The sequence below is a fragment of the Drosophila rhopaloa genome, unplaced genomic scaffold (genome assembly GCF_018152115.1).
Source record: "Drosophila rhopaloa isolate 14029-0021.01 unplaced genomic scaffold, ASM1815211v1 contig_115, whole genome shotgun sequence".
Lineage (NCBI taxonomy): Eukaryota > Metazoa > Arthropoda > Insecta > Diptera > Drosophilidae > Drosophila > Drosophila rhopaloa.
In genome coordinates, this window is record NW_025334990.1 from 3,393,674 (window position 1) to 3,406,760 (window position 13,087).

At 40.2% G+C, this 13,087-nt stretch overlaps 1 protein-coding gene across 2 annotated transcripts; it reads right to left on the reverse strand.

The window, feature by feature from the left end:
- Positions 1 to 152: 152 nt before the first annotated feature.
- LOC108038837 (60S ribosomal protein L22) lies at positions 153 to 1,369 on the reverse strand. 2 transcript variants are annotated; one of them, XM_017115694.2, is made up of 2 exons: positions 1,288 to 1,369; positions 153 to 1,134 (listed from the first exon to the last, which is right to left on the reverse strand). In XM_017115694.2, the coding sequence occupies exon 2, from the start codon at positions 1,130 to 1,132 to the stop codon at positions 245 to 247; it is 888 nt and encodes a 295-aa protein (XP_016971183.1). In that variant the 5' UTR covers positions 1,133 to 1,134; positions 1,288 to 1,369; the 3' UTR covers positions 153 to 244. The 2 variants fall into 2 exon arrangements, with proteins under 2 accessions (XP_016971183.1, XP_016971185.1); XM_017115696.1 differs by lacking the exon at positions 1,288 to 1,369 and adding an exon at positions 1,191 to 1,254.
- Positions 1,370 to 13,087: the final 11,718 nt, after the last annotated feature.

Sequence of the window (13,087 nt, forward strand, 5' to 3'; positions counted from 1 at the left end):
TACTTTTTTAAAACAGTAAGGTGCGAAATTCAAATTAAACATAGGTGAATTAGAAAATTAGAATTATAAGTAGAAAAAGCTTCAAAAATAGATGTTAATAGAATGAAAAAGTAAAAAAAAAGCAGAGTTTGTAAAAGGAAAATACGTGCAAGTTTAGCTCATTTAACTAAATGATTTATAAAGACATGGCCCATGGAAAATGTAACATTTTTCGGATTACAAAAATGTGAGTGTGGGCTGATCTCTAAGCCTTCGTCTCCGTGTCATCCTCCTCATCATCGTCCTGGATCTTGAAGTATCGCATGGTGAAGGTTTCCTTGCCGGTGGACACAACACGAACCCAGTCGCGCAGGCTGTGCTTCTTGAGATATCGCTTGGCCAGATACTTGAAATAGCGCTTCGAGAAGTGCACCCCACTGTGGATGATCAGCGAGAATTTATTGGAGCGCTCGAAGGTCACCAGGTCGCCCAGCTGATTGATCTTGTTCTTGACCTTGATGTGCGTCTTGAGGTACTTCTCCAAGTCGGCGACGTCCAGGATCAAATCCTCGGCCACGCATGCGCAGTCGATGACGAAGCGTTGCCAGACCTTCTTTTTGGCCAACCCTTTTCCGCGCAGTATATTCTTCGGGCGTTTCGGCTTCGGTTTAGCTTTGGATGTGGCAGCAGCAGCAGCAGCCTTATTTCCGGTAGCTTTAGGTGCAACCTCCGTCTTGGACGCCACCACTTCCTTTTTTTTGGGTTTCGGGGTTGCCGTAGTTTTCGACTTAATGTCTGGTTGCGGGGCTACCTTTTTGGCAGCTGGAGCTTTGGGTTTGGTTATTGCCTCGCGATTTGGAGGTGCAGACCTCGGCCTTTTACCAATCACAGTGGCCGAAGAACCAGACGATGAGCCCAACTTCTTGTTAGCAGTTTCGACAGCTTTCTTAGCCGACTCCTTCATGGCCAGCTCCAGATTTTTTAGAGCCACCGCTGGAGCTTTGGCTACTTTTTTGGAGGACAGCGGCTGGGCAGAAGATTTCGAAGGAGCTGCGGTCTCTGCAGCGGCCACCTTTGGTTGGGCATTCTTCGGCGGCACTGTGGCCTTCGATTTGGCCTTGGAGGCGTTCTTTTTGGGAGTCTGCGCCTTCATGCCTGAGGGAAAATATTATTATAATCTGTTTAGTGGATGGTTTAGGGTACAACTCTACTTGTTAGTAAAAGTTAAAGTAGACTTTAACTCCTTTTATTTACTCTTAAAAGTTCGAATTTATTTGTTATCAAGAAATAGACGCATTTGAAACTTACTTATAACTTATTTTGAATTTCCTTACGCTATAAAGTTTATTATTTTAAGAGCACGTGACTTTCTAGCAGAAAAGCTGGCAGGAAAAGGATTAGTGTGGCCAGGTTAATTTTAATCCAAAAGCTGGTTGCGCTTTTCGATCAGTGTTGCTATACCCTTAATCGATTGTTGTTTACGTATAATGTGAATCGCAATTATTCGATTCTCCTTTCGCCGATTTTTTGTACAAAAATGAAGAAAATGTGTGATGAGCAGGGCGGGAATGTTGACGCTCTGTTTTAACGCTGATTAATTGGCTTGAAATTATTATGGCCGCTTGTCGGTCAGGCATCAATTTGGCCTTGTTTGTGTTGTCTCGCCCCGAGTTCAGGTTGTGCAATTTGTAATTTTTATATTGCTGCTCCCATTTAAGCAGGTTTATTAAAGGGTCTTGTACTTAAGTGAAATCGATTTAATCTGAGGACACAGGTCCGAGATAAGTCACTTAACTAGTGTGTCATATCATCTTTTTATTCTCACGAATCCTCAGGCACAGAGAGATATCTCACCTTTCCCAGACCCTTTCCAAATTGATTTCCAAAAGCCTGATTAAACTCTCATCACTTCCTTTTCTCTTTGTCCGCCAGTTCATTTATTTCCGAGTTGTACAAACATTTAGCTATCGCTTCAATATTTTTTAACCAAAAAGAAATCCCTAAATTGCATAACATATCGCTTTGCAACGAGCGCCATTTATCAAATTCAAATGAAAGAGTTGGCCACCAACTGGGATTTCGGATTGGGGAGTGGGGTATGGATGCCACCTCCTATCGGCAGGAAAAATAAAAACAAAAAAGTGCAAGGCAAAGTGAATTCCCGGGGAGCGTTTAATCAAAATTTACCGGCGAACGCGTTCGCTGACAATGAGAAATTGCAACAAATTCGCGCTACAGCGAATCCTTCTCCTCTGTCCGTCTCTTTCTTTCTCGCTGCAGCTGTCTCTTTCTCTTTCGGCGCAGCTGTCTCTTTCTCTCGCCACTGCCAAGAGCAAACAAGGCCCAAAAAGGTGGCGGGAAGTGGAGTGGCGGAGTGTCGATAGCAGCGCAAACAAAGCGTCGCAGAAAGACCAAAGAAATGCAGCGATCACGTATACGCACCCCTGCCCACCGAAACTTAAGCCTCCCCCCACCCATCATACCCTATTTTTTACCCTTGCAGGGGTATTATTATTTTGAAAATCACTTTGATGCTTATAGGCCTTTTAAATTCAATTAGTATACAAACGGTTCTTAGATTTCCCGCCAAAAATACGTATCCCAATCTGAAAGTATGGAACTGACTGGTAGGCATTTTAATATTTTTTAATACGGATACGCAATTTAAATAAATTTACTGGAAAGTCCAGTTAAGTCCTTTATTATTTTTTACCTTATTTAAATTGTATTTAGTATTGAAATATCGTATCCCAGTCTTGCAGAACCAATCAGCGCATCTGATTTATTAAAAGACTTTTAATAAAAAGGTCTTGTCCTTATATTTGTCAACTAAATTATACAACAAAATTAAATACTACAATTATAAATATATTGTATTACTTTTTGTGACTGCTGAACTTACCAAAGTTGTTAGAGTTCGATTAACTATAAACCATAATTTAAATAAGTAGAACGAATTAATAGGGTATACGCAATGTCGACTACCGAAGTCAGAATTCACCTTTTGGTTTCCCATCACTCCATGAAGCTCCTGCTGTTAGGATGCTACTCGATTTCCCTGCCGCCGACTGGATATTGTTTTCTGGCTTTGGATTCTTTTTTCTTGGTTTTGTTTCGGTTGCGGATATGAAAAATGATGCCGAAACAATTTTTACAACCAAAAGCGCTCGCAGCCTAACCCAACCGCCACGTCCTCCTCGCGGATTCCGATATTCGGAGGCAGGTAAAAGCAAGTGGGTGCCTCCCGCTCACTGCGAGCACTCGAAATTGATTGATGGGCCCGGCGATGGGAAAACTGCACCGGTGGGCGTGACGCCTCCTCCTCCCCCTTTCCGCCCCCCTCGACAAAAAGTGGAATGATCGGCGGAGTCGTGCGGCTTCTGGCCCGAAATCAATCTGGCTAAACGGTAGCAAATGGGCGGATGGAAAGCGGAAAATGGGTTTGGCAGAGCGGAGGCGTTTCGAGCCTGGGATTTTGCCTTGTTATGGATGGCAATGGATGTCCAGGGATATTGATCACCTCGACATCAGGTGGGCAGTGATCGTAGGAGGGTTTTAGGAGACGTGAAGAGGGCCGTAAAGCAATGTGAAGGGGAGGAAAATGTCTTTAAAAATTATCTGATTTATGCCAGGAATGTTGTAGCGTGGCAATTAAAATGATCTATGATTTGTAATTATTAAAAACGTAAAAAAAGATATTTATATTTATTCTTCACATAAAATAAATAAACACACAATGAAGTTATAAAATTTTATTATTTATGACTACTCAATCCATTTTAAACAAGAGAGAACGCTATAGTCGGGTCCCCGACTATCAGATACCCGTTACTCAGGTAAAGGGAGTGCGAGGGAGATGGAGATAGAAACTTTGATCACGCATAACTTTTTAACGAATGGTCCGATTTCAAAACTTTCTTCTACATTTCGATAGGTATCGATAAACACAATAAAACTGCATTTTTACTTTTCCGAAATATTTAAATTTTTAAAATCGTATATAAGCGATTGTGGGCGTTAAAGGGGGCGTGGCACCTTTTTGAAACAAACTTGCGCTGCGTAGGAACTCCTAGAATCTGCATGCAAAATGCCAATCTTCTAGCTTTTATAGTTTCCGAGATCTCAGCGTTCATACGGACAGACAGACAGACGGACAGGCAGACGGACAGACGGACATGGCTATATCGACTCGGATAGTGACCCTGATCAAGAATATATATACTTTATAGGGTCGGAAACGCTTCCTTCTAGCTGTTACATACTTTTGCACGAATACAATATACCCTTTTACTCTACGAGTAACGGGTATAAAAATATGATAATGAAGTTCAAAGGGGCCTGTAAAACCATTTATTTACACATAAATAACAAAATCATAATAATGAAGTAATATATCTTTATTTATTCAGCTGCATACATTAGAAATCCACTCTTTGCCTAGGAAATGAAATCTAAAGTAGTGATTTATTGGAATCAATACAAAGGGTTATCAATATTTGTGAATAAAATATCAACCAAACCAATCAAAGACCATTCCCCAGCACTTAACACCTTTTTTCTATTGCCTATAAATTTGCAAGCTTAACCAAATTGATCAGGCTAATGAAATGCAAACCGCCAATTGAGATAGAAAATGCAAATCCATGGCCCAGCGGACAAAGAGTTGCCAATCGGCTAAGCCACAACGTACGGCTATATAGTGCTCCAGTTGGCCAAAAAAGAAACAAAATACCATTACAAACTGACTCACTGCAGAGACCAGGCCAAAATTGGAAATGTGCCAACTAAAATAAACAGTTATTGAGTTGACTGTTTGACACTTCCCGCTGCGATAGGCCAGTGAAAATGGGAAATGGATACAACACCTGGTGGGTGGGTGACTCCACTTCCCATTCCAACTGCAGCTCTCCAGTCTCCAGTCGCTCTATTAATTAAATTAAATTTCAATATAAATTCAAATGGGCAAAGCGTGCCCGCTTACGAGTTCTAATTGGGCGAGTGCGAGTCAATTAGACGGGGGGAAAACAGGAAAGGCGGGAGGTCGGAAAAGCGGGAAAGCCCGCCCATTGTGAGCCAGTAAGTCAGGATTGGAGTCGGAGTTGGAGAATGCGAAGTTAGTTGCGGGTGGCAAGACCTAATTGTTTATTTATGGAAAGGCCCCAGCCGCCTGCCTTTCGAACGCTTTCCCGACATAACTTTCGGCGGCGAGGGACCGGTCCTCACATTTCATTAATCACGCAAATGCTTATCGCCTGGCCGGCAGTAGGAGCTCCTTTTTCCTCGAAGAGCCAAATCGTGGTCATAATTTGTCTGACTTGCTGGAAAAGCAACTGTGAGCGGCGTGAATGCGAAAATGCCCCTTGCATGACCAGGCCAAACCCAGTTCCAAGCCCAAGCCCCTCATCATCATCATTCTGGATCCGCCTGCTGACCACTTCCGTGCCCGCCTGCATTTCGGTGCCCACCTCTGATTATGTGATGCTTCAATTCTAGACCTGGGCGGGAAAATGCAGGAGTACTGAAGACTAGAAGGTGAGAAGAAATTCGACGAGCGGCTCTCGTGTGTGAAAATTCTGTGGGAGGCTCTGAAGTGACTAGGAAATCTTCCACATACTGAAAAGACATTCCTTTGAGGTGGCTGCATAAAGGTGTCAAAAGTACACTGCAAAATAATTATTAAACATCTAGAAAACTATTTTATTAATACAATAAATAGTTAATAGTTTTTTCCCTTTAATTAATATCTCATTAATTACACTTTTTTACGTCAATAGTTAATGAGGTTGAAAAATGATAATTATATTAATTTTTACCAATTTGAGGTGCATTTTTTTTAAATTCTGACTTGTTTTCAATATATAAAATTTTAGCCCAACATTATAAACGAAAATTTTATTGTGTAGCGCCGTCTTATCTTTTTATTATTTCCTTATGTTTTTTCTATTTATTGAATACATTTTTTACTTTAAAGATTGTATTACATTTCATTGAATTTAAATCTTTTAACTTCTATTATTCCGAAATGAATAACGAATAAAACGATTACAATTTTTTTGTGAGTGTTTCTGTAGTGTTTGCATTTGCATTGGAAAGTTGTCTCCTCTTTCAAAGGAAGCCCTTCGATCCTGTTTACAGTTGTCCCTGTTTTGTGTGGGCCATTACAATCACTTAACTTGATAGTGGCCCCCAGCCACATTGAACTTTGCTCTCGCCCACTCTCTAAATTAAGATATTATCAGATCTGACAGTCGTAACTTATGTCATTTATGTCCACGGTATCTTCGGACCCGCCCACTCGCTGCCTCCGCTCTGTCTTTTTTTTGAATAAATGGAGATTGCCCCCAGGAACTGGCCAGGAAAGAAGAGAGCATCCGCCAGACAACCTGGCAGACACTGGGCTCCTTTTCGGCCATATTAGCAAGGCAAATTTCCCAAAAGGCGCTGGAAAAGCTCTCGGAAGAGTGGGAAAAATGGAGGGAGATGCGCCAACAAGTATGCAATACAATCTTGAAACTCGAATAACGGAAATAAAAATTATGAGCCTGGAATATCTTAGCGTTGGCAATTTGCATAAGAAAACCGTTACGAGAGAAAAGGAACTCCGGCTGGAGAAGTGGCCACAAGATTGGACCCGACTCGACAAAATTTCCTTTTTTTTTCGGGTGGTGGGCGGTGGGCTTTGAGCACGTGCCTAGTAGGCCGCACCCTCGAATGGCCGTGCAGTTTATTGTTGTTTGGGCGTTGTAATTGATAAGTTAATTTACATTTTTATTGAATGGCCCAGGCAATTGTTGTGACTTGTCGTTGTGCTCTTTGTCACGAAGGTCAGGGCGCTTTGCATATTTCCACCCACACGGCCCATGTTCCCCATTTTCATGCATAACGAAATAAAAATGTTTTTTATATGCCTTGGTCGTCTCTCGACTCGGGTGAGTTAATAAAACGAATTTGTGGTTTATGTTCCTAGCAAGTCGGCCGTGTTTAATGCTCAATTGGGTGGAAAGTCTGGGCCAAAGCTAAGAGGAACAATTGATAAATTGGCACAAACGGAAAAATGTGTTGTGGTTAGTCATAAATCGAACACATCTGTTGTGAAAATCTAGAAATTAAATGAGTTAAATAAAGCGATCAATAAAACATGAACAAGAAATTGAAAATGTGTTTCTCTTTTTTTATTGAGTAACAACACCATATAGAGATGTGAAACATTTTTTTATTAGTCCCAAAAATCAAATAAAAATGTATAAGAACGTGTTATCATTTTTATTTATACATATTTTAGTATATATTTACAATCATACAAAATTAAATAGTAGCGGATATGAAAAATCCATATTCGATATCATTAACATTTTCTAATATCGTTTTCTTTTCCACTTCCATAAATGTGGTAATTTAAATGTTGTTTTTTTAAAACACTTGTGAAACAATTCAGTTTTCAATTGTTATTTACTTAAGCATCCACTCTTCAACGTTGTAAAATAATCTTTTTGTTTGCATTGCTTTCCCCGTTTGATGTTTGATTGTTTTTTGCGCATTTCTTTCTCGTCTGGACCGAGTGGCTCTGCAAAGAATCGAGAATGCATATCCATTTCATGTTCCATCGCCCAGTCGTGCATGAAAAGTTAACGAGAATTGATGTTCCATGTATCGCCAAGGCAAAACAAAGCATAAATTTCTCAGTCGCTCGCCGGCTGAAGTTGCCAGTTTTACATGCAGTTGCAGCAGCAGTTGCTGTTGCTGTTGCTCCTGCGATGTTGCTGCTGCTGTTGCTGTTGCTGCTGCTGCTGCTGCTGCTGCTGCCACGTTGCGACGAATGCAACTCTGTCGATATAGGACTGGAGCCAAGTACATTGTCCGAATACACACACTCGCATTCGGCGAAGGTCCCCGATATGCCCCCCATTTGTAGTTGTTGTTTTTCCTTGGCCGACGCGACGTTGCATAAATTTTCAACCAACGAATTCAATTTGCGTAACGCATGCGGATGGGTCCCGAAATGGAAACGGGTTGAGAATGGATGGGGATTGCTATTTGGTTGGGATAGGAGCGGAGTGGAGTGGAGTGGAATGGAGTGAAATGGTTCCTGGTCTTCTTGACCGAATTTACGCATACAAGTTTTACTCTTTATTTCAGTTATTATGAAACTCGCTGGGAATATTTTACATTTGTATCTCACTCTGGTTTAAGTTACCTGAAAATACCTTTAGGTATCTGCGTTATAAACAAAAAAGCATGCGGGCTCAACCAAATGAAAAACAATCTATAATTGTTGACTAGCGATTTAAGAATTAGTTTTTAAAGCACTGCATTAATAAAAGCAAATAAATAATTGCCATAAGTTACACATCAGTACTGAAAAGAAAATTATCTTTATTGTACTAAGTCTAGGTCCAAAAAAATATAGTGTTAAATAAATAACATTAAGTAAAAATGAGTATAAAGCAATGAAAATTAATTAATTATAAATTCCCAGTAATGATAATTTCTTAATTATAAATTCGCAGCTTTTCTTCACAGAAAAAATATATTATGTCAGTTAAGTCATAATAATTAAAGTAAAGTACTTTATAATTACAAACATTATTCTTATAATTCTTTAACCTTTAATAACTCAAAGGTCAAAGAGTTGTTGACCTTTAATAACTCAAAGGTCAATGAGTTATTAAAGGTCAACAAATTATAAGAATAATGTCAATTATTTAACCAAAAAACGGCATTAATTAATTAATTCATTTGAAATCGTGAATTTTTCAACAAGACTTTCACTTGGTTATATTTTCCTCAGTGTAGGGTTACCACATGGCACTCAGATAAGCCTAAGCTCGTGCCTCTCGGCTCGTGCTCACGTCACGCTGACAACTCTGGTCACGGGTCCAATCAGTGTCGCGTCTAATCCGGCTCCCTCTCCTGTGAATCCGCGGCCAAAACCGAAACCCATGGCTGCATGCAAATCACCTCGTTGACTTGTGGCCACTGTGGGTGGGCAAACTGCCGCCAGGAGACTTAGACGTGTGGATCAGCGGGCCCCTGTCTCCTCAGATTTGAGTTGATGAATTGCAGTTTCGGTTGGCCACTGCGACTGCAAAATGCGAAATGCGAAAAGCGAATTGCGGCCCCTTCTATTGGCAGACAAACAGAGTTTCGGCCTCCAGGAGTGGGTTTGAGATGCAGCCCAGCACAGAGATAATCGCTCCTGAGCTGATTACGTGGACAATGAACCAATAGGGAAAAGCGAAAGGAGAGCTCTTCAGTCCGGCTAAGAGGGTCTGAGCCCAGGCGAAAGATTCGCCCGGAGAATGGGCGATGCATGTGGAATTGCAGGATGAGATGACACCCAAAAATATAGTTCAAAACAGGGATTATGTGAAACCATTCTATTTTATCTAAAAATGTACATTTGTAAGGTGTTTACTTGAGATTGATTTATTGTTATTTATTATTATTATTTCTGGGAATCTAATCAAATTAAAGCTGTAAGATAAACTAATTTGCAACCAAAAAATCGACTTGATGAAGATTTTAAAATACAATATACGATTTTATTGAATTTACCATTTTGTAGTCGGTAGACAAAAGAAAACAAATTGCTTTACCTCGGCAAAACAAAAATTGTCACATTTGTAATGTAAATGTGAGAGTGACACACGATCACTACAAACCTCCAATTTAATCTGTACAAAGCCTCATTTTGTGCGAAAGGACATTGCAACATATCCTATGCACATGTGGCAAAAGCCGTCATCGATTTTTATCAAGCCGATTATATTTCTAGCCCTTCATCAATTTACACCAAATTGAACCCGATATTTGTCCAACTCATTTCCATAATATCGCATCAAATATTTATACCATATTCAGGGCCTGAAATGTGCAACTGTGCGGCCAAACAAAAGCTGCAAAACCCAATTAAATTCCAATCAGCTGCCTCAATTAGTCGCTGTGCCCCAAATGTCAGTAGCTTACAGATCCAGAAGCGGAATGAGAATCAATATCTGTATCTGTATCTGTATTTGTGGCAGCGGCTGCGTCAATTGAGCGCTAACAAAGATAAATGGCTGAAGCCACAAAATTGATTTGGTTGACAGATGAATTGTGGAGTCCGCTTTTCCTCCGACTTTCCCTTGATTTCCCCGCCATTTCTCCGTGGATGTCAAAGCAGCAACTGCAACAATAAGTGCAACACGATCTGCCACTGTTGCCGGTCAATGCGAATAAAATCAAAAGCATATTTCTCAATCATTCATTCAATGGCGGAAAATATATTGAAATAAAAATGGCAAGTGCAACGGTGGAGTGGGCGGGGGCGTGTCCGGGGGCGTGGCTGAATCATTGGAATATCGAATGAAGCACTTAACTGCGCTTCATCCCGACTGACTGCTAGGCTTCAATTCTGACCGGTTGCACTGTCAAATGCAATTACGCATACGCCATGGATGCCCGCTACCATCAATGGGAACAAAGGGGAAAGGGGTGGGGAAATCGGGGCAGCAATGAGGGGAAAATAGGGGGACTGCCAATTGACACTTTGACGCATAAATCAACTTTATTGTTTATTGATTTTTATGTTTGCTCGGCGTGTTTTTGTGTCATTTTATTAAATCTTTGTCTCCACAATCTCGGAACTCGGCTCCATTCATCTCCCCCTCCCCCTCACCCCTCCCCCTCTCCATTTCAGCTGCCCAGTTATTTATTTGAATTTATGCGATTTAAATGAAATTGGTTCATTGTTTGGCCGTGTTGGGCATCACTCAATGCAGTCAATGCATCAATATATTGAGGTTCTGGACATGTTCAACAATTCATAAATCGATTAAAGATGTTTTATTTTTCTGTTTTTTGCGTAACGGAAAATAAAAGCGGGAAATGTGTGCCAGGCTATAAATATGAATGGTTCTGGTCGTTATCCTAACGAAATATCTGCCCTCGGTTTTGGTTTCTGGATTTGCGGACCATTCTTTGTTCGATGAGTGGAAATGCAATTAAATTGCGTTTGAAAGAAAAATATTGTTTTCAAAATTAATTTGAATTTTACCTATTATTCCAACTTTTTTTGTTTGGAATAATATTACTTTTATCACAGTTACATTTATTAGTCTTCTGGAAATTAAAACAGATCTGTGATATTTAATTAACCTTATAAAACTACACTTCTACAACTTCACTTTTTTAAGTTCTGAGTTATCTACTAGCATCTTTCTTTATTTTACAAATTCGAAAAATTCCTTATAATAAAACTACACATTCACTCTTCCAAGGTCAGAATTATCTACTTGCATCCTTTTTTGTTTTCCAAATTTCAAAAAATACATTATAATAAACTTAGTTCAACTCGACAGACGAGAATCATTCAGTTATTCAATCAAAGCTCAACTGAAACGAATTCATGACCCAGGCCGAAAAGTCAACCGGAAAAGCTTTTGAAATATAATGGGAATTCCGCAGAAACTTTTGCGCAACGCAACTGTCAATGCCCAAAACTTTGTCCTGCCGAAGGACAGATATGGAGGATATAGTGGGGAGTTGGGGCAGAAGACGTGGGATCCACAGACCTAGACTCGACTGCCGTACAAATTAAAATTTAAATGAGCTGCCGGCGGTGCCGCTTCCCATCCCGCTCCTGCTGTTATTCCGACTCCCCTCGCCCTCCTATCTCCGCATACTGACACGTGACAAAGTTGAGATGCCAATAAAATAGACAAAAAAAAATATTCCTTCGCCCTCCGCAATAGAATCAAATGACCTGCCCACACCCGTTGCGAACCACCCACCGATTTCCCAAAATGAAGGCGTAAAATGTTCGAAACAATTTCAATAACCGTTTCCGGCTCGGGGGGCCAAAAAGTGCTGGGGGGAAAAGCTAATAGAAGAAGCTGCTGGAGCTGTCTGATGAGCGTTGAATAAAATACTGAATTTAATTGAAAAAACGACTGGCGATGAAATCGATTTTGTTTTGTTTCTGTTTGAATATTGGTCTCCGCTCGAGCTCTATTTGTAAACAGCCTGGGTAATTGAAAATGCCGCAGGTCTAAATAATTAATTGTGTTTTTCTATATATATATATATAGCAACGGAATGGACGGATGGCCAAGGATAAAGTTTTCCATTGAACGAAACTATCACGAAATCCCGACTTTTCCAGCCAGAACTCTGGCATCCTGAAACGAAGGTGGCATTCTGGGAAATCTGTTGTGCTAATATGACACAGCAACGCAGCTTTTCCTAGCCCGGAAAATCTACCCTCTCACCGGTTTCCACCTGAGCTCGTGGTTCCGCTCGCATGTTTTGGTTTTAATCTGCGACGGAGCATTAACTTTCCAACGCACATGGGCACAGCACCTAAATTGCTTCACTTCGAGCTTCAGATGGCCCGAGGTCAGGACGATGATGTTGCAACCGGGACACTTTCCCCCTCTGTTCCCCCCAGCCCCCCATTTCCCGCCCCCAGCTGACAGGGGCTTAGAGTCCGTTTTCCGGGCGACATTTTATGAGCATTTTCTGGATTGGGAGGAGCTGGCCAACATGCTGGACATGTCAGCGAGCCATATTGAGGCTGGCCCGTGAGCTACTTACGCCATTGGGTGGAAGTTTAACGCCATTTGGTGACAGGGCACAAAGTCCTTACCAGAGGGTGTCCACAGGAAGATTGGAAACAAAAATGGCATTAAAGGGCAAACAACTGGATTTGCTATCTACACGTATTAAGTGAATTCTATTAAACATTCAAAAGTAAATAAAGTTTTTTAAGGTTAATGTTTTTATCCTATTGTAACCTATTGTTTTTATACATATTTGTTCATTTTATTTGATTATACTTATGTATAATAATAAAATAATAATAATAATCAACCAATTCATTCTAAAATAAAGGGAGTAATTTTAAGGATAATGCTTTGAGCCTATTGGTTTTTATATATATTTATTCATTTTATTTTATCATATATAATCAAAAAATCATTGCAAAAAAAAGGGAGTTATTTTAAGGATAATGTTCTGAACCTATTGTTTTTTGTATATTTATTCATTTTATTTTATTATATATAATCAACCAATTCATTCAACAAATCATTCATAAATAAAGTGAGTTATTTAAAGTAGAATTTTCTGA

Coding starts and splice junctions, on each gene's coding strand:
- LOC108038837 (XM_017115694.2), bottom strand. CDS start 1,132: ATGAAGGCGCAGACTCCCAAAAAGAACGCCTCCAAGGCCAAATCGAAG.